The following is a 21,901-nucleotide window of genomic DNA, read 5'->3' as shown; positions in this document are numbered from 1 at the left end:
GTCTTCAATATTCAAACTGCTGCTGGTGGACTAAGGGAGCCAGGAACCCGTTCAGCCTGGTGGCCTCCATTCAAATATTGACATTCGAATTTTCAAAGGGCAAATCAGCAAACCCAAATAGTTTGCTACACACTAGTTCCTAGCTGTCAGGTTCCTCTGATGAAACATCTAAAAGATTTTTTTTGTAATTTTATTTTATTTGTTTCATCGGCCAGCTTGTGCCATGTCAAGTGATGTACCTGCATTTTACCTTCACGGCCACTTTGTTCTGGGTCAATACTGCTGGCGTCTTCAAAGGAGCTGTCAATGAGATTCCCAATTAGAACATTTATGTCCCAAAATCATGTTGTAGAGTCTGAAACCAGAATTTATCTGGGTTTTGGATTCTTTACCCTGCTCTGAAAATCCAGCCCTGGAATAGCTTTGCACTTTTCCCATATAGTATTCCAAAGATTTCACAAGAATGAAAGTAGCATTAGGTGTCGATATGCTATTTTGTACTAACGTGGGGAACCAATTTACTTGCGATAATGATCAAGAAGACAAGGTAATAACCTTGATTTATTTGCCCATTTTGTGTTTGACAGACGCTCTACTGATGTGTTTAAGTCAAAGATATGTAGAACTGAACTCTCAAATAAATTGCATCATGTATGCAAAGCTTCATTATAACCTAATTTGCAGGATTATAAACCCACACAAATTTAGGATCTTAGTGCACATTATAATAGAAACTTCATTTGAAACTAAAGAGGACATAACTTTAAAAATAAAAGATGTTGATTTAAAACATGGCATGCATCGATTAAAGATGCATTTATATAATTCATTACCTCCAGTACTGAAGGTGAGAGAGATAATGTTTTCATCCTTGTTTATCTGTTTGTAAACAGTAATCTCAAAAACTAATGTACTGATTCCAATGCAAATTGGTATCCAAAGTATGGTCAAAAGAAGAGTTGATTAATGTTTAACTAAGACGTGGACCTGAATATTGGAACATTGTAAATAAAATATCCATGAAACATTGTGAGAGAGGGCAAATTAATGTTTTTAATATTATGGGTTGTTTCATTGTTTCATTCAATAAAACAATATTGGTGATTGTTTTAGAATGCTGTGGATTGGTTCAACTGAGGTGTTCAAAAACTGCTAAAATGTAAGCAGAGCTTTCACAGCAGATTATAAGATTGCCTGAATCCTCAGTGAGCTGGAAGATCTTAATAAATAGTGTACTTTTTTGGCTCAGGTTCCTGCCCCAGGGCATGGCAGGTGCTTGATTCAAGGATCCATGTCTGTGTAATCTGGAGATTGTGAGGATTACAGGACGGTGGTTAAAAACAATGATTGCAGATGCTGGGAACCAGATTCTGGATTAATGGTGCTGGAAGAGCACAGCAGTTCAGGCAGCATCAGAGGAGCAACAAAATCGACGTTTCGGGCAAAAGCCCTTCATCAGGAATAAAGACAGAGAGCCTGAAGCATGGAGAGATAAGCTAGAGGAGGGTGGGGGTGGGGAGAAAGTAGCATAGAGTACAATAGGTGAGTGGGGGAGGGGATGAAGGTGATAGGTCAGGGAGGAGAGGGTGGAGTGGATAGGTGGAAAAGGAGATAGGCAGGTAGGACAAGTCATGGGGACAGTGCTGAGCTGGAAGTTTGGAACTAGGGTGAGGTGGGGGAAGGGGAAATGAGGAAACTGTTGAAGTCCACATTGATGCCCTGGGGTTGAAGTGCTCCGAGGCGGAAGATGAGGCGTTCTTCCTCCAGGCGTACTCTCTCAGAATTGCAAAGGACCCACTCTGCACTACATCCTCAGGAGAATTCATACTCTCAACAAACAGTATTTTAAGTCCATCTCAAACATCAAAAACTGTAAGTACAACAAACTTTTTTCTACCCACCTCCATAACCAGTGCTCCTCAAACACTCCTGAAAATACCCTGGCCTCTGTAATTACTTAGACTCCATTAACCATGCGGCTGTTGCAACTGCCACCCCCACACGGATTGATGATGTCACTTCCGCCCCCATCATGGCCACTCCCACAACCATTTCCGCCCCTCACAATTCCTCATACATCACATGTGACATCACTTCCGCCCCTCACATCATCGCTGATGTCACACGCTCAGTGACTTCCGCCACCCCGACTGCCGTGTCTGCCATCACTTCTGCCCCCCACCAACGCCACTCACCTGCATTCTGCTGACACACCCCCCGCATATCCCACTGTCACCATTCCCATCCCCAGAACCCTGAGGGGAGCACCATTCCTGCTCATGAGTCCAACCCCATTCCCCCCACCATCACACCCACTCCAGTCACTGGCTCTGCCCCCACTCCCAGCTCCACACCCACACCAGATCCCAACTCCCAGCCCTGCCAAGTTTTCACCATCCCTCCAGACCTTCCCCTCACTGAGGATGACCGATCAGTCCTCAGCAAAGGACTCACCTTCATCCCCCTCCATCCACACATCAATGATTTTAATACACGCCGTAATGTCGAATATCTCTTCCGCCGCCTCCGAGCTTACTTTCACAATCAGTATTCCCGCCCATCTTCCGAGGACCCCTTCGCCCACCTCCAACACACTGCATCCACCTGGACACCCTGCACTAGCCTATTACCTGCCCTCAACCTCTTCATTTCCAACTGCCACCGGGACATTAACTGCCGCCTCAACCTGTCTACCTCCCTGCCCCACTCCAACCTCTCACCCTCACAACACACAATCCCTCTGATCCAATCCTGACCTCATCATCAAGCCAGCAGATAAAGGGGACACAGTGGTAGTCTGGCGCACTGACCTCTACACCGCTGAAGCCAAACGCCAACTCAAGGACACCTCTTCCTACAGCCCCCTCGACCATGACCCCACACCCCATCACCAAAACATCATCTCCAAGACCATACAAAACCTCATCACCTCAGGAGATCTCCCACCCACAGCTTCCAATCTCATAGTTCGGGAACCCTGTACTGCCCAGTTCTACCTCCTTCCCAAGATCCACAAGCCTGACCACCCTGGTCGACCCATTGTCTCAGCATGCTCCTGCCCCACTGAACTCATCTCTACCTACCTCAACACTGTCCTATCGCCCCTTGTCCAGGAACTCCCCACATACGTTCGAGACACCACCCACGCCCTCCACCTCCTCCAAGACTTCCGTTTCCCCGGCCCCCAACGCCTCACCTTCACCATGGATATCCAATCCCTCTACCCCTCCATCCGCCATGACCAGGGCCTCCAAGCCCTCCGTTTTTTCCTCTCCCGACGTCCCAAACAGTACCCTTCCACCGACACTCTCATTCGTTTGGTCGAACTGGTCTTCACCCTTAACAATTTCTCCTTTGAATCCTCCCACTTCCTCCAGACCAAAGGGGTAACCATGGGCACACGTATGGGCCCCAGCTATGCCTGTCTCTTTGTTGGCTACGTAGAACAGTTGATCTTCCATAATTACACCGGCACCACTCCCCACCTCTACCTCCGCTACATTGATGACTGCATTGGCGCCACCTCATGCTCCCGTGAGAAGGTTGAGCAATTCATCAACTTCACCAACACATTCCACCCTGACCTTAAATTTACCTGGACCATCTCTGACATCTCCCTCCCCTTCCTGGACCTCTCCATCTCCATTAATGATGACCGACTTGACACTGACATTTTTTTACAAACCCACAGCTACCTGGATTACACCTCCTCCCAACCCACCTCTTGCAAAAATGCCATCCCGTATTCCCAATTCCTCCGCCTCCGCCGGATCTGCTCCCAGGAGGACCAGTTCCACCACAGAACACACCAAATGGCCTCCTTCTTTAGAGACCGCAATTTCCCTTCCAACGTGGTTAAAGATGCCCTCCAACGCATCTCGTCCACATCCCGCACCTCCGCCCTCAGACCCCACCCCTCCAACCGTAACAAGGACAGGACGCCCCTGGTGCTCACCTACCACCCTACCAACCTTCACATAAACCAAATCATCCGCCGACATTTCCGCCACCTCCAAAAAGACCCCATCACCAGGGATAGATTTCCCTCCCCACCCCTTTCCGCCTTCCGCAAAGACCGTTCCCTCCATGACTACCTGGTCAGGTCCACGCACCCCTACAACCCACCCTCCCATCCTGGCACCTTCCCCTGCCATCGCAGGAACTGTAAAACCTGCGCCCACACCTCCTCCCTCACCTCCATCCAAGGCCCTAAAGGAGCCTTCCACATCCATCAAAGTTTTACCTGCACATCCACTAATATCATTTATTGTATCCGTTGCTCCCGATGCGGTCGCCTCTATATTGGGGAGACTGGACGCCTCCTAGCAGAGCGCTTTAGGGAACATCTCCGGGACACTCGCACCAATCAACCACATCGCCCCGTGGCCCAGCATTTCAATTCCCCCTCCCACTCTGCCGAGGACATGGAGGTCTTGGGCCTCCTTCACCACCGGGCGCCTGGAGGAAGAACGCCTCATCTTCCGCCTTGGAACACTTCAACCCCAGGGCATCAATGTGGACTTCAACAGTTTCCTCATTTCCCCTTCCCCCACCTCACCCTAGTTCCGAACTTCCAGCTCAGCACTGTCCCCATGACTTGTCCTACCTGCCTATCTCCTTTTCCACCTATCCACTCCACCCTCCTCCCTGACCTATCACCTTTATCCCCTCCCCCACTCACCTATTGTACTCCATGCTATTTTCTCCCCATCCCCACCCTCCTCTAGCTTATCTCTCCACGCTTCAGGCTCTTTGCCTTATTCCTGATGAAGGGCTTTTGCCCGAAACGTCGATTTTGCTGCTCCTCGGATGCTGCCTGAACAGCTGTGCTCTTCCAGGATTACAGGACTGACAGTCTGGATAGGGTGGTGACATGGGTCTTGAGGGTGCACTAACCTTTCTATAATGAGCCATAAGGAGGCACTGACTGTGATGACAATGTATGGAAGAGCAGTTCGCGCTGATATAGGACCAGGAGATGTTATAAAGTGTCCCCAGTGAGTGAGTACGAAGTGCAGAGGGCAGAAAGGTATGGGAGCTTGTGAGGATGAGATGTAGTGTTGAATGTATATGTTACTTGCAGTACTGAAAGTTGTGGTTCATGAGTGTGAGTGGCATAAGACGTAGGAGAAGTAAAAATAGGCTATTCAGCCCATCAAGTCTGTTCTGAAATTCAATGAGATCATGACTGATCCGATAATCCTTAACTCCACATTCCTGTCTTTTTCCCACAATCCTTGGTTCACTTAAAGATAGCTTTATCTCTCTCAGCTTTCAATGTATTTACTGCCCCAGCCATAAATAATTCACAGATTTACAATCATCTGAAAGATAGAATTGCTTGTCATCTCTGTCTTAAAAGTGCAACCACTTTTTATGAGATTATGCCCATTGGTCCTTAACTCTCCCACAAGTGGAAACAACTTTTCCTATATACCCTGTCAAATTCTCTCCAAATCGTATATGTTTCAATGAGTTTGCATCTCATTCTTCTCAAAGTGAGTGGTGGTCCTGTGAGTGTGAGGTAGCAGAGATGTTGGTGACACTCATCCTTGTGGAATGCAGAAGACCAGGCATGGCTTTGTTACCAGGGCCTCTGCACAGTGTGGGCTGCTGTCTAATATGGGGGTATGGCCTCTTCTGCTGGTCAGCTGGATACCGCACTGTCCTTCTTTCTACCAAAAGTTTCATGTCTCTGTAAGTGAACTGAGGAACTAACTTTCCCTTCTCAATCATTTGGTGTAATGCTGTGGGATGACAGAGTGAAGGGCAGTTCTTGGCTTATAACATCTGAAGTATTGTGGAGCTGGGGTTTAAACTTGGTCCCAGGTTTGCAAGTGTCTCGAAGTCCCAGCAGTGGCAATCCCTCCCACATTTACGAAAACTGCTTTTATATTGTCTGACATGCGTACTAATACTGTTGGTTCGCAATACTTGGAAAATTCTGACAAGTAATGGAAATTCCCAAAACAAACTTGCAGGATTCATTAAGGCTGGCCGTGCTTAGAGATAACAAAGTTTCTGGTAGTTTTGTGAATCTGATCTATTTGGTGCATGCTAGGAATCCGCAGAGTCCGCAGAGTCACCAAGAGTATGAACTGTGACTGCAACATAATGGTCTGCATGGGTTGACATGTAGTATGTTTTGTTTGATGGATCCAGCAGAATATTTTGATGATGAATTGGATTTAATTTGTTTATATGAAGTCAATGTAGATGAAGACTGTGATACAGTGCCGCTACGCAGGTTACTTTACAAAGTAAAAATGATAAGAATAAGGAAGCTTGGAAGTTTAGAACTAATTGTTTTGTTATTAAGTAAGCTTGATCAATAGTTTGTTCTCTATAGCCATATATTCTCAAAGATATTAGCACAGTTTGACAATGACAGTGAGAGTAAATTCGGTGATTTCAATATGTCTAATGATGAGTCATAGATAAAAATGGATCTTTTGGTGTTTCCATGAGGACCTTATCCAGGCAAGGAGGAATTTTTCTGAATTCTTTTTTCAAATTAATCACCGCTTTTCTTTTACCTCCCATGTTACTCATTTTACCTTTTGGAGAGTGTAGCAAATGAAGTTGTATAATGAAATGGTAGAGGAAGATTAATGGAACCAATTCAGTTTTATTATCTTTTTGTACTCATGTATATTGAATGCACTTACCAAATGCAGTCCTGTATGTCAAAGTGTCTAATTTCCTTGAAATGGTGTTCAATTTATGATATCATTGATTACAATATGAACAGTAGGTGCAGGAAGAAGTTGCATGCAGTTCAACTTGATAGTTTTTCTTTCCTAATCAACCTTTGCAAAGGTGTTGTTACACACCTCTCGGGTCAGGTAAAATTTGAACCCAAGTCTTCTGGTACTGAGGTAGGGACATTACCACTGCATCACAAGAGTTCTTCTGTGCAAATTCTTTATATACATAGTGGGGTGGCACAGTGGCTCAGTGGTTAGCACCAGGGTCCCAGGTTCAATTCCAGCCTCGGGTGGCTGTCTGTGTGGAATTTGCACATTCTTTGCATGTCTGTGGGGGTTTCCTCCCACAGTCCAAAAACGTGCAGGTCAGGTGAATTGTCCTTGCTAAATTGCCCGTAGTGTTGGGGTAACGGGTCTGGGTGGGTTACTCTTTGGAGGGTCGCGGTAAACTAGTTAGGTCGAAGGGCCTGTTTCCACACTGTAGGAAATCTAATCTGAATATGTTTTTATCCAACTTTTCTAATCAACCACTTCAGAAAAGTTATTGCCCAGTTCTGGAGTGGGTGGGACTTGAACTCAACCCTCCTTGTTCACAGGTGGAAACAGACCACTGCACTGCAAGAGCCCTTCAATTCCTATTTACTGTATCCTAGTTTTCTAATCAACCTGTTCAGAGATCGTATTACAGACCTGAGGAGCAGGTGGAACGTGAACTTGGACATCTTGGTTCAGGGCTAGGAACACTACCATTGCACCACAAGAGCCCTTCAGTTCCAATTCATAAGTTAAACTCGCAAGGGACTGTTAGAGACAGAGACTCTTGTTTGAATAATGCATGAGTTGTTGTGTACTGTGCATAGGCTGTCATTTCTCTTTGCATTTATGACAGTGTGTTTTGGGAATGATGGGATTATACTTTTACTGTTTGCTTAAAAGATGGTTTGATTTATTCTATTTTATCCACATTTATTCTGTTAATAAACTTCTTATTTATTGTCAAGCCAAAATCTACAGCATTGTATTCTTATGTTTCAGCAAGATGCCACAGTGTTAAAACCAAAATAAAATAAAATAAGATCTACCAAGCTAATCAATCTGGATCTGCAGCTATAACAGGATTGTAATAAACATTATTGCATCAAACCTTTATGGTCCAGTTACTGGTACATTTAAGCTGTTACTGGACTGTCATATATTCAAAATATATAATGATAAATACAGCTGTAATAAAATGATTCGAAGTTGCATGTATTTGTTAACAGGCGAATTCAACTGTGCATTTGAAAATGAGAAGATCTGTGGATTCACACAAGATCGACTTGATAACTTTGACTGGACGAGACAAAGTGCTTCAACCAGGAACCCAAAGTACACTCCAAATACAGGACCCAGTGCTGACCGAAGTGGATCCAAGCAAGGTAAAGCAGCAATTTCCATTTACCAAAAAGGCCCTGTCTAAACAGAAATATATTCACAATTCTAAAAGAAAAGTGTGTAATATAATCCTGTTTCTTTTCATTGTCACCGTTTTACCTCGTGATATTTTATTTGATTGATATAACATCAAGTTGGAGCTGGGAGAATCATTAACTGTGGATACATAATGTGGGGTAAAACTAATTGCTTGGATAAAATGAATTATTGTAGTTACACCTCAAATTAAATGAACTCAGAGCTCCTCCAGAGAACCATGCTGTTTCTGGCAGACACGATGAACTCCACTGGAGTAAAATCCAATCCTTCATAGCTTGATTTTTTTAAAAAAAACAAATGCATTTTGTTTTCACATGGCCTACACATTATAAAATAAAATCAGGAACCATTCAAACAATTCTATGCATTTTACATTTACTTATAAACTGTCCTTTAAAATTTTGGGATGTAATTTAATTGGTTAAAAAATAGGAATAGCTATAATTTCCAATCACAGGACCCATGCTGTGTGTTAGACTTTCTATCATGTTTGGATTTTAGAAATGCTTTACATCACGATTTGTGAACAAAGCAAGCTGGGAATCAGACAGGGTATTGGGGAGCATGAGTGAACAGTCCAAATTACTGTATAACTTTTTAATGAATCACCCCAAAGATTGTGAAATAAACAGTTCCGAAGTTGAGGAGGAAACATAAATTTAAGTGGGTGAATTTTCAACATCAAAATCAGGTTACATTTACATGAGTGAATTTTCTATTGTCTGACAGCAATTAACTCACATTACATATACTTAAATGGATAAGACTTTACTTTACATTGTTAGTTTAGCCCACACCTACCACACTAATATAGTAACCTCATGGCCTTCATGATGCAGTGAAATCCAGCCTTAACGAAAGGGAACTTTTGGATTTACAAACTTAACTGTGCATTTGTACAAGCCTAAAGATGCTGTGGCATTTGCAATAATTTATAAGTGCCATGAACTTTGTGGTTATTTTAGCAGCAAATATAATACTTTTCTTGTTGACATGGTAACATAAAGCATAAAAAGAAAACAACAGAATTAGTACAGTGTAATGAACCTTGATTATGCTTCCAAAAAATTTGCAAGGCAATTATGAACTGTTTCTATCACATTTCATTGGCTCAGGAAAGTGGTGAACAAAAATGGAATAACTTGTCTGGTTCTGCTGAATTAATGACAACGGAAAAGAAAATTGTGTGTTCGGATGCAAATTTGCATATGAACAATGAACATCCATCAACACCAATTTCAAACAGGGGAGCATTATTTTTCTCGTGAGCAGCACGAGAGAAGAAAATGAAGCTTTAACGTTACAGAAATTTTCACAAGAACTCTACACAAATATAATAACATGCAAACACTAGCTTATTTGATGTTTAATTCTTCTATTTGGTGTTTGACGTTCAATATGGCAGGTGTCTCTTTGGGCCACCACAATGCAGCTCTTTGCCATTTTTCTTTCAGGTTTACAATATTGGGGTTGGGTTGGAGTTGAAGTTCAGTTTTGCATTTGGGTCCATTATAACTCCTCAAGTTTCACTGTTAGCAATCAGCATTAGAACTTTAAAGCATTACACTCCTGATGCATCACAATTCTTTCCCGAACTCTTTGTGGTAACTACTTTTAATATCCTCCTCAAAAACTGCTCATCGAACCAAAGACTCAAGAGTCTAGAAGAAGCCCTTTGACCTATCATGTCTGTACAACCAAAGCTGCACTAAATGTACACTAGTCCCATCTTCCAGCACCAGACCTACAACATTGGAAGGTGTGACACTTCAAGTACTTATCTCAGTGCTTTTAAAAGGTTGTGAGATTGCCTGCCGCAACTACCCTCCCAAGCAGTGCATTCCACACCCCCACCACTGTCTGGATGAAAAGAATTTTCTTCAATCACCTCTAAATGTTCAGCCTTTCACCTTAACATTATGCCCCTCATTATTGACTCTTCAGCTAAGGAGAATAGCTGCTTTCCAACCACCCTTTCCACTTATGAGATTAGAGATCAGATTCCCTACAGTGTGGAAACATGTCCTTTGGCCCAACAAGTCCACTCCAATCCTCTGAAGAGTAACCCACCCATATCCATTCCCCTACCTGATATTTACCCCTGACACTGTGGGCAATTTAGCACGGTCAATTCGCCTGACCTGCACATCTTTAGATTGTGAGAGGAAACCGGAGCACCCAGAGGAAACCCATGCTGACACGGGGAGAACGTGCAAACTCCACACAGACAGTTGCCCGAGGTGGGAATCAAATCCCGGTCTCTGGTGCTGTGAGGCAGCAGTGCCAACCACTGAGCCACCGTGCCGCCCGATACTTCAACCAGGTCCCCCCTCAACCTTTTCTCCTCCAAAGGAAAGAACAATCTGGGCTTATCCAGCTGCTCCTCACAGCTAATTGCTCTTTTGTACAAATCTTTGGTCACATACATTAACTCTTCCCTAATTCTGATTTAATGTCTTTTTATCTTCCTTTGCCTTTCCTTTTCTGCTCTCCAACTCACTGAACTGCTTTGACCAAGTTCACATGACTAATGTATTCCCTCCACTCTGTGCTTTGCTCCTTCATCTTGTTCCCACCTGATGGGTGTCTTGCTTTAATGAATTAATGCTGCAAATTCACTGGACTGAATCATTACTCCTTCCTGGAGCAGATAGAGTCATAGAGTCATGGAAATGTACAGCATGGAAACAGACCCTTCAGTCCAACCTGTCCATGCCGACCAGATATCCCAACCCAATCTAGTCCCACCTGCCAGCACCCGGCCCATATCCCTCCAAACCCTTCCTATTCATTTATCCATCCAAATGCCTCTTAAATGTTGCAATTGTATCAGCCTCCACCACATCCTCTGGCAGCTCATTCCATTCACGTACGAAAACGTTTTCTGTGTGAAAACGTTGCCCCTTAGGTCTCTTTTATATCTTTCCCCTCTTACCCTAAACCTATGCCCTCTAGTTCTGGACTCCCTGACTCCAGGGAAAAGACTTTGTCTATTTATCCTATCCATGCACCTCATAATTTTGTAGACCTCTATAAGGTCACCCTTCAGCCTCCGACGTTCCAGGGAAAATAGCCCCAGCCTGTTCAGCCTCTCCCTGTAGCTCAGATCCTCCAACCCTGGCAAGATCCTTGTAAATCTTTTCTGAACCCTTTCAAGTTTCACAATATCTTGGGGACTCGATAGTTCGGGGCACAGATAGGAGGTTTTGTGGGAACGAGAGAGACTCACGTTTGGTATGTTGCCTCCCAGGTGCAAGGGTACGTGATGTCTCTGATCGTGTTTTCCGGGTCCTTAAGGGGGAGGGGGAGCAGCCCGAAGTCGTGGTCCACATTGGCACCAATGACATAGGTAGGAGGAGCGCTGAGGATGTTAGGCAGGCTTTCAGGGAGCTAGGTTGGAAGCTCAGAGTTAGAACGAACAGAGTTGTTGTCTCTGGTTTGTTATCCGTGCCACGTGATAGAGAGTCGAGGAATAGGGAGAGAGAACAGTTAAATGCGTGGCTACAGGGATGGTGCAGGAGGGAGGGATTCCGGTATTTGGATAGCTGGGGTTCTTTCTGGGGAAGGTGGGACCTCTATAAACAGGATGGTCTACACCTGAACCTGAGGGGCACCAGTATCCTTGGTGGGAGGTTTGCTAGTGCTCTTGGGGGGGGTTTAAACTAACTCTGCAGGGGCATGGGAACCCAGACTGTAGCTTTAGGGTGCAGGACCTGGAGTGTAGGGAGGTTAGGAACATGGCATCAATTTCAAAGGAGGGTGCCTGTAAACAGGAAAGTGGTTTGAAGTGTGTATACTTCAATGCAAGAAGTATACGAAATAAGGTAGGTGAACTTGCAGCGTGGGTTGGTACCTGGGACTTCGATGTTGTGGCTATTACGGAGACATGGGTAGAACAGGGACAGGATTGGCTGTTGCAGGTTCCAGGGTTTAAATGTTTTAGTAGGGTCAGAGGTGGGGGTAAAAGAGGGGGAGGTGTGGCATTGCTTGTCAAAGATAGTATTACAGCTGTGGAAAGGACGATGGATGAAGACTCGCCATCTGAGGTAGTTTGGGCTGAGGTTAGGAATAGGAAAGGTGAGGTCACCCTGTTAGGAGTTTTTTACAGGCCTCCTAATAGTCCTAGAAACGTAGAAGAAAGGATTGCGAGGATGATTCAAGAGAAGAGTGAAAGTAATAGGGTGGTTGTTATGGGGGACTTTAACTTTCCTGATATTAATTGGGAAAGCTATAGCTCAAGTTCGTTAGATGGGTCAGTGTTTGTCCAATGTGTGCAGGAGGGTTTCCTGACACAATATGTAGATAGGCCAACAAGAGGTGAGGCCATACTGGATTTGGTTCTGGGTAATGAACCAGGCCAGGTGTTAGAATTAGAGGTAGGTGAGCACTTTGGGGACAGTGACCACAATTCGGTGACCTTTACTCTAGTGATGGAGAGGGATAAGTGTGCACTACAGGGCAAGAGTTATAGATGGGGGCAGGGAAATTATGATGCTGTGAGGCATGACTTAGGATGTGTGGCCTGGAAAAGTAAGCTTCAAGGCAAGGGTGTAATTGATATGTAGAGCTTGTTCAAGGAGCAACTATTGAGTGTCCTTGATAAGTATGTGCCCGTCAGGCAGGGAGGAAAGGGTCGTGTGAGGGAGCAGTGGTTTAATAAGGAATTGGAATCCCTTGTTAAATGGAAGAGGGCGGCCTATGTAAAGATGAGGCATGAAGGTTCAATTGGGGCGATTGAGAGTTATAAGGTAGCCAGGAAGGACCTGAAGAGAGAGCTAAGAGCAGCAAGGAAGGGACATGAAAGGTCCTTAGTTGGTAGAATTAGGGAAAACCCTAAGGCTTTCTATAGGTATGTCAGGAATAAAAGAATGACTAGGGTAGGAATAGGTCCAGTCAAGGATAGTAGTGGGAAGTTGCGTGTGGAGGCTGAAGAGATTGGGAAGACACTGAATGAATACTTTTCGTCAGTATTCAATCAGGAACAGGACATTGTTGTCAATGTGAGTACTGAGTCACAATTAAGTAGAATGGATGGCTTTGAGGTATGTAGAGAAGAGGTGTTGGAAATTCTGGAAAGGGTGAAAATAGATAAGTCCCCTGGGCCTGATGGCATTTATCCTAGGATTCTCTGGGAAGCAAGGGAGGAAATTGCAGAGCCATTGGCCTTGATTTTTATGTCCTCGTTGTCTACAGGAGTAGTGCCAGAAGATTGGAGGCTAGCAAATGTGGTTCCCTTGTTCAAGAAGGGGAGTAGGGATAACCCTAGTAACTATAGGCCGGTGAGTCTCACTTCTGTTGTGGGCAAAATCTTAGAGAGAATTGTAAGGGATAGGATTTATGAACATCTGGATAGGAATAATGTGATCAAGGATAGTCAGCATGGTTTTGTGAAGGGCAGGTCGTGCCTCACAAACCTTATTGAATTCTTTGAGAAGGTGACGAAGGAGATGGACGAGGGGAAAGCAGTAGATGTGTTGTATATGGATTTTAGTAAGGCGTTTGATAAGGTTCCCCATGGTAGACTACTGCAAAAAATATGGAGATATGGCATTGAGGGTGAGTTGGAGGTTTGGATTAGGAGTTGGCTGGCTGGAAGAAGACAGAGGGTAGTAGTTGATGGCAAAGGTTCATCTTGGAGTGCCGTCACTAGCGGTGTTCCGCAAGGATCTGTTTTGGGACCATTGCTGTTTGTCATTTTTATAAATGACCTGGAGGAGGGGTTAGAAAGTTGGGTGAGCAAGTTTGCGGATGATACGAAAGTCGGAGGAGTTGTAGACAGTGAGGAAGGATGTGACAGGTTACAGCGGGATATAGATAAGCTGCAGAACTGGGCAGAAAGGTGGCAAATGGAGTTCAATGTAGCTAAGTGTGAGGTGATTCACTTTGGTAAGAGTAATAAAAAGATGGGGTACTGGGCTAATGGTCGGATACTTGGTAGTGTGGATGAGCAGAGGGATCTTGGTGTCCATGTACACAAATCTTTGAAAGTTGCCACCCAGGTAAATAGTGCGGTGAAGAAGCCAGGCTGGCATACTGGCTTTTATTGGTAGAGGAATTGAGTTCCGGAGTACTGAGGTCATGTTGCAGTTGTATAAGACTCTGGTGCGGCCGCATCTGGAGTATTGTGTGCAGTTTTGGTCGCCATACTATAGGAAGGATGTGGAGGCACTGGAACGGGTGCAGAGGAGGTTTACCAGGATGTTGCCTGGTATGGTAGAAAGATCGTATGAGGAAAGGCTGACGCACTTGGGGTTGTTTTCATTGGAGAAAAGAAGGTTTAGGGGTGACTTGATAGAGGTGTATAAGATGATTAGGGGTTTAGATAGGGTCAACAGTGAGAATCTTTTTCCTCGTATGGAGTCAGCTATTACAAGGGGGCATAGCTTTAAATTAAGGGGGGGTAGGTATAGGACAGATGTTAGGGGTAGGTTCTTTTCTCAGCGAGTCGTGAGTTCATGGAATGCCCTGCCAGTAGCAGTGGTGGACTCTCCCTCATTATGGGCATTTAAGTGGGCATTGGATAGGCATATGGAGGATAGTGGGCTAGTGTAGGTTAGGTGGGCTTGGATCGGCGCAACATCGAGGGCCGAAGGGCCTGTACTGCGCTGTATTCTTCTATGTTCTATGTTCTATGTTCTATCTTTCCGATAGGAAGGAGACCAGAATTGCACGCAATATTCCAACAGTGGCCTAACCAATGTCCTGTACAGCCGCAACATGACCTCCCAACTCCTGTACTCAGTACTCTGACCAATGAAGCAAATCATATGAACGCCTTCTTCACTATCCTATCTACCTGCGACTCCACTTTCAAGGAGCTATGAACCTTAACTTCAAGGTCTCTTTGTTCAGCAACACTCCCTAGGACGTTATCATTAAGTGTATAGGTCCTGCTAAGATTTGCTTTCCCAAAATTTAGCACCTCGCATTTATCTGAATTAAACTCCATCTGCCACTTCTCAGCCATTGGCCCATCTGGTCCAGATCCTGTTGTAATCTGAAGTAACCCTTATCGCTGTCTACTACACCTCCAATTTTGGTGACATCTGCAAACTTACTAACTGTACCTCTTATGCTCACATCCAAATCATTTATGTAAATGACAAAAAGTAGAGGACCCAGCACCGATCCTTGTGGCACTCCACTGGTCACAGGCCTCCAGTCTGAAAAACAACCCTCCACCACCACCCTCTGTCTTCTACCTTTGAGCCAGTTCTGTATCCAAATGGCTAGTTCTCCCTGTATTCCATGAGATCTAACCTTGCTAATCAGTCTCCCATGGGGAACCTTGTCGAATGCCTTACTGAAGTCCATATAGACCACATCTACTGCTCTGCCCTCATCAATCCTCTTTGTTACTTCTTCAAAAAACTCAATCAAGTTTGTGAGACATGATTTCTCATGCACAAAACCATGTTGACTATCCCTAATCAGTCCTTGCCTTTCCAAATACATGTTCCAAATCCTGTCCTTCCGGATTCCCTCCAACAACTTGCCTACCACCAAGGTCAGGCTCATCGGTCTATAGTTCCCTGGCTTGTCTTTACTGCCCTTCTTAAACAGTGGCACCACGTTTGCCAACGTCCAGCCTTCCGGCACCTCACCTGTGACTATCGATGATACAAATATCTCAGCAAGAGGCCCAGCAATCACTTCTCTAGCTTCCCACAGAGTTCTCGGGTACACCTGATCAGGTCCTGGGGAATTATCCACCTTTAACCGTTTCAAGACATCCAGCACTTCCTCCTCTGTAATATGGACATTTTGCAAGATGTCACCATCTATTTCCCTACAGTCTATATCTTCCATATCCTTTTCCACAGTATAATGGGGGTTTACTTCACTCAACACAACTTTAACTTAACTTACACTGATCAGATAACTGATTAAAAGCCAAAATTAACTGATTGACAAGCTTCCAGTCGACCAGGGAGATAGTCAGTGAAGACTCCAAGACTGTGTAAGCCCATGACAAATAGGTGGGGAGGAGGGGTGCAATCTTGAAGGTTATAGTGGTGTGTGGTAAGCGCAGTAACAAGTCAGATCACAGCGGGGGTGATCAGAGATTTTTGGGAAGCTGCAGGTTTGTCAAAGCTGCATTCAGAGTGAAATAGAAACTGTGTCACTCAGGGATTAGTGGCAGCAAAGTAATCTTGCATCTTAATCTGTACAAAAAAGGCAACCATGCTGTCACATTATTTCTTATGCAACTCTCAACAAAGTTCCTCCCATTTCTAATATAAAATCAAGGAAATAGAATTCATACCTGCACGCATACTGCTGAGGATAATTAGTGTGTCGCGTTGTTTGCCTCCTTAATGCTGTTTGAAGGTTACATTGGAACCATGTTTTTTGAAATTGATAAATATTTATTCTGGACTTCCTGTGCCATATGGAATTAAGTTCATGTCTGAAGCAGAGAAGGAAAGAAATATTTGTTACATCAATAGTCTGCTGTGAATCTCATCACATCTGGTGTATTGGTGTATTTGAGGCATCAGAAAAAAAGGTATACTTTACAAATACTACTTGTCAAAAATGCAAGTACGTAGCAATTATGATCGTAGAAATGAAAATAGCAGTGTTATACAGCTACACTCATACATTTGTTGCCATGATGGGAAAGAACACAGATTGATTGAAGGAGTTTAAATTCCCACTAGTCTGACCTTTAATTTTAAATAATAAGTCAGTCTGCACAAGAGCTGACCTAATCCAGTCTCATGAATCACTCTTTAAAACCACTTTAGTCATTGAACACAACAAGGGATCATGTAGAATGTTTAATAAGAAAAGGTTGGTGCCTCTGTTATGCCTATTACCCACACGTTATTCGTTATGCAAGCTTTCAGAGCTAATGAATACCAGAAATTTCATTTGAAGGAAATTGCTTGTTGTAAGTGATATGTTTGCAAATGGACATGGGTAGCATTATAACCAGAGACATAATAACTTACAAGCATCTTGGTAGAAGTAATCATGATTCTGTACGTTTAATGCTTTCTACAGTAAAAGTAAGGGCAAATTATGAACTCCCTAAATAGTCTTTTGTGAACGGATAAGCATTTGGTTCTGTCTGCTGATTGACAAGTGCAATGATGTTAAATAGACATTGTCATAAATAACACACCTATTTACGGATTAGATAATAAAACTATGCCTAATTAAAAACAACAAGGCCTACAATTCCTGGTCCTAGTTGATAATCCCAGTCAGAATTGGGTCATAGCTGTTGTCAGGAACTTTCAGCTTCTACATTTTTTTCCTCAAATTTCCCTCCCTTCTTAACTTGAGAGCGCTGGCTGACTGGGCTGGCACCCTAGATGTCTTTTCAAACAGGAATAACTCTACAGAGACTGGTATCCTGTCACCATGTCATCCATTATTTACATGTGGAGAGTCCTTGCCATTGATCCAGCTCCCTCAGAGCCAGATCTCACAGTGAGCAGAACCTCTGACATTTCTGTTTATATCTGTCAGTCAGGGTTCCCTGATTGGGATTGTTTTTCTGGACCAATCATGGAACTCATATTCCATGACGTCTACCTGGCTGACCTCATTACAAATCTTTGCTACTATGGCTGTTTGTCATGAATGGGCACGATAACTGGCAACCAACACAGCTGATTCTGACCTTACCTCCACACATGCACTTTTTCAAAGTTAGTTATTCAACCAGTAGCAACCTGGTTTGGTGTTTGATACGTGGAACCAAATACAGTGTGCCTGCTGCCACTCTGATTGACCTGCAGTATACAGATATGAGCCAAGGATGAAACTTTGTGAATCTTTTAGGCTTATGTTCTACGTTGTGCAATGCGATTGCCAATTAAGCCTTTAAGCTAGTGCAAGTTATACATCACGTATTGCTCCTAAATAAGTAGATTCAGCAGTGTTATAACAATGCAAGTTTGTTATAAATGATGCCAACATCATCTTTGAATTTTTGTATTGTGATTAATTCTCTCCAATCCAATTTATCCCTGCTCTAAGCGCCATATATGTTGCGCCTAAACCAATGATGCAAAGTCAAATGACAACTCACACGTGACGCATATACTCAGCTTTGCCAGGGATCAATAACACTATACCATGATAGAAGTCTTAAACAACATTTCTTAAAGCTTTTTAGATGTCATGAAAAAAATGCAACTAGTAAAATTCCCATGGATTTCATGCTATAGATATTATTTTGGTTCCAAAATGGCATCAATGCCATACACACAACCCACACTGGAAGCCATTTTGAGTCAGTTGGGGCACAAATTGGAGGTATGCTGATTAGGGAGATCGGGATATCAGTCTGCATCACCACTTTTCAGCGTAGCAACCTTCCTGCTTCCACAGTTAATACTACTTCTTCAACACACACAGCTGAACATGAATTCAGGAAGTACCTCCTACCTGAGTTATTTTAAGAGATTCAGAACAGAAGGAAAAGGTTTTGGATATTTTAGAAGCATGGCAAGCTAAGTCTTGAAGAGTGTGTGCATAATATCCATTTTATAAGGAATGTGCTCATGGAAATCTTCCATCTCTTGCACACACAGCTGCATTCTCAGAGCAGGGCCAGAATACTGTGCATAATACACCGAGGCTGACCATAGCCCTGAATTTCTTCACACCGGGATGCTTCCATTTGTAGTAAGGGAAATCTCTAACATCAATGTTCACTGCAAAAAAAAATTATGAACTCTTCATTAGCAGAAAAAAGGAACATATTGAGTCTTCTCTCAACAACGAGATGAAGCAGATGAAGCATACACTCAGCTTTGCCAGAACGCCAGGCTTCCTCATTGGTGTGGAACACCATCAGCTGCAGAGAATGACACCACAATAAAGGTTACCATTCAATCAATGTACAGATGGTGTGAGATCATGGTCAGCATATCGTACTCTTTGAAAGTGTCAAAGGAGGGAGTTAAAGAAGTTAAATAACTGACAAAATTTGGCAGATGGAACATTTTGTAGAATAAGGTGAACTTGCCCATGTTGGCAGGAAGGAAAGAAAAATAATTAATTATTTCAATGGCGAATTTTGCAGTGAGCATCTGGGAATCACAAAAATGTTAACCTTTATTAGTCAAGGTATTGAATACAAGAACAAGGAGGTTATGTTGGAGCTGTACATATTGTTAGTCAAGTCATAGCTGGAGTACAGTGTGTATTTCTGGTTGCCACTTTATAGGAAGGAGGAAAGCTCCGGTTAGGCCCCATTTGGAGTACTGTGTCCAGTTTTGGTCCCCACACCTCAGGAAGGACATACTGGCACTGGAGCGTGTCCAGCGGAGATTCACAAGGATAATCCCTGGAATGGTAGGTCTAACATACGAGGAACGGCTGAGGATCCTGGGATTGTATTCGTTGGAGTTTAGAAGATTAAAGGGAGATCTAATGGAAACTTACAAGATAATACATGGCTTGGAAAGGGTGGACGCTAGGAAATTGTTTCTGTTAGGCGAGGAGACTAGGACCCGTGGACACAGCCTTAGAATTAGAGGGGGTAAATTCAGATAAGAAATGCGGAGACACTTCTTCAGCCAGAGAGTGGTGGGCCTGTGGAATTCATTGCCGCAGAGTGCAGTGGAGGCTGGGACGCTAAATGTCTTCGAGGCAGAGATTGATAAATTTCTTGATGTCACAAGGAATTAAGGACTTTGGGGAGAATGCGGGTAAGTGGAGTTGAAATGCCCATCAGCCATGATTGAATGGCAGAGTGGACTCGATGGGCCGAATGGCCTTACTTCCACTCCTATGTCTTATGGTCTTTTGGTCTTATGCACTGGAGAGCACATTGGAGAAAGTGGTGAAGTTAGGCTAAGCCATTATGAAATATTAGTTTATTCCCACCTGGACTACCAGACTAGGAAGGACAAACAAGCCTTGGAGGCAATACAGGACAGAGATTAGATTAAATTCCCTACGGTATGAAAACAGGCCCTTCGGCCCAACAAGTCTACACCGACCTTCCAGAGTAATCCACTCATACCCATTCCACTAACTAATTCATCTAGCACTATGGGCAATTCACCTGACCTCTATTCCTGATGAAGGGCTTTTGCCCAAAACGTCGATTTTCCTGCTCCTCGGATGCTGCCTGACCTACTGTGCTTTTCCAGCACCACTCTAATCTAGACTCTGGTTTCCAGCATCTGCAATCCTTGTTTTTACCTAAATCACCTGACCAGCACATCTTTGTATTGTGGGTGGACCGGAGCACCGAGAGACTCGCAGAGAATGTGGAAACTCCACACACACACACTCGCCCAAGCTGGGAATCGAACTTGGGTCCCTGGCGCTGTGAGGCAGCAGTGCTAACCACTGAGCCACCATGCCGCCAAAGCAGTTTGTAGCTATGGTTCTAGGGTTTACGAGTTTCAATAATAAAGTTAGATAGAAGAAGTTCAGAATGTTCTCCTTGAAGAGTAGCTGGCTAAGAGGAGATCTAATAGATGTTTTCAAAATCATAAGCAGCCTGGATAGGCTAAACTGACACGCTTCTAAAAGGAATTAAAACAAGAGCGCATAGATTTAAAGTGACCTGCAAAAGAAGCAATCGTGAAGTGAGGAAATTTTGTTTCACTCAGAGAGTAGTTAGGGTATAGGACACAATGCCTGTAGGTGTGGGAGAGACAAAAAAAACTTGAAGATGCTGGAATCCAAGGTAGACAAGCGGGAGGCTGGAAGAACTCCGCAAGGGTTACATCTGAAACATTGACTTCTCCACCTCCTGATGCTGCCTGCCTTACTGTGTTCTTCCAGCCTCCTGCTTTTCTACCTTGTAGGTGTGGTAGAGGCAGATGCAGTTAAGGCAGTCAAGAGGGCACTGGATGAATATTTGGATAAAAATAATGTGCAAGGGTATGGGAAAACAGCAGCAGATTGGCACAACATAATGATGCTCACTTAATGAGCTGGTAAAGCATGATGGGCCAAACAACCACCTTCTGCTCCATAACAATTCTTCATGGGATCAGGAGTCAACGTTCATAAAATCCTGGGCAAATCTATCCCGATGTACACCAATGTTTGTCCATCTCTGCTGGAGCTGTCTTGGCTCTGGGACAAAGCAAATGCAGGAATGGTGATGGTAGTGTCTGGGACAGTGTCTGTAAGCTACAATTCAGTAAACATGACAATTTCAGACTGTTGCTTAATTAGTTTGAGGTATAGCTCTTCCAAATTTGACATCAGCCCCTATATATCCATAAGATAGTGTTTGCCGCTATCATTTCCAGTGGTTAGATCAATGCCGGGTTAACTTCTGATTTTATTCATTTTAACCTTTGGAGCATTTTTATGTAATGGAGAACTTGGTAGTGCATTTCTGAGAACATTCAATTTCAGTGCGGTGAGTTTGAAATGATATCAAGGCGAGATTGTATAAGAGAAGATTTCCTTCCCAGCTAATGTAAATAATTTCAAGGTTACCAATACTGAGATGAGATTTTAATACCTTATTTGTTCATTGAATTCAAGTTTCATCAGCTGGCTTAGTGAGGTTTGTACCTGTGTCGCCAGAGTATTTGTCTGAGCCACTGGATTATTCAAGCAGTATTATACTCTAGTGTCCTGATGAAGATTGGAATTCAGAGGGAGAATTTACTTCATTACACAAACAATCAATTAGCATGGCTTCATACATTAAGTGAAACAGCAGGTGAGTGGAGTACAACAGCAACATTCCTTCCTGAAAATGAGCCAATTGTCGAACTGATTGG

General features: G+C 43.7%; 1 protein-coding gene across 4 annotated transcripts in view; it reads left to right on the top strand.

The window, feature by feature from the left end:
* The window catches only part of mdga2a (MAM domain containing glycosylphosphatidylinositol anchor 2a), a 956,359-nt gene that overhangs the window by 824,391 nt on the left and 110,067 nt on the right, over nucleotides 1–21,901 (top strand). For 3 of the 4 annotated variants that reach the window (XM_043697340.2, XM_043697342.2, XM_043697347.2), the window contains one exon: nucleotides 7,970–8,125. The exons of the other annotated variant lie outside the window; for it this stretch is intronic. In XM_043697340.2, the coding sequence (XP_043553275.1) occupies nucleotides 7,970–8,125 (156 nt within the window). The remainder of the gene's footprint in view (nucleotides 1–7,969; nucleotides 8,126–21,901) is intronic. 4 annotated transcript variants of the gene reach the window in all.

Source organism: Chiloscyllium plagiosum, unplaced genomic scaffold (genome assembly GCF_037043375.1).
Source record: "Chiloscyllium plagiosum isolate Xiang-an unplaced genomic scaffold, Cpla_swu_hap1 HiC_scaffold_8, whole genome shotgun sequence".
NCBI classification, from domain to species: Eukaryota; Metazoa; Chordata; class Chondrichthyes; order Orectolobiformes; family Hemiscylliidae; genus Chiloscyllium; species Chiloscyllium plagiosum.
The sequence above is the reverse complement of the archived record's forward strand: the minus strand, read 5'-3'. Positions and strand labels throughout refer to the sequence as shown.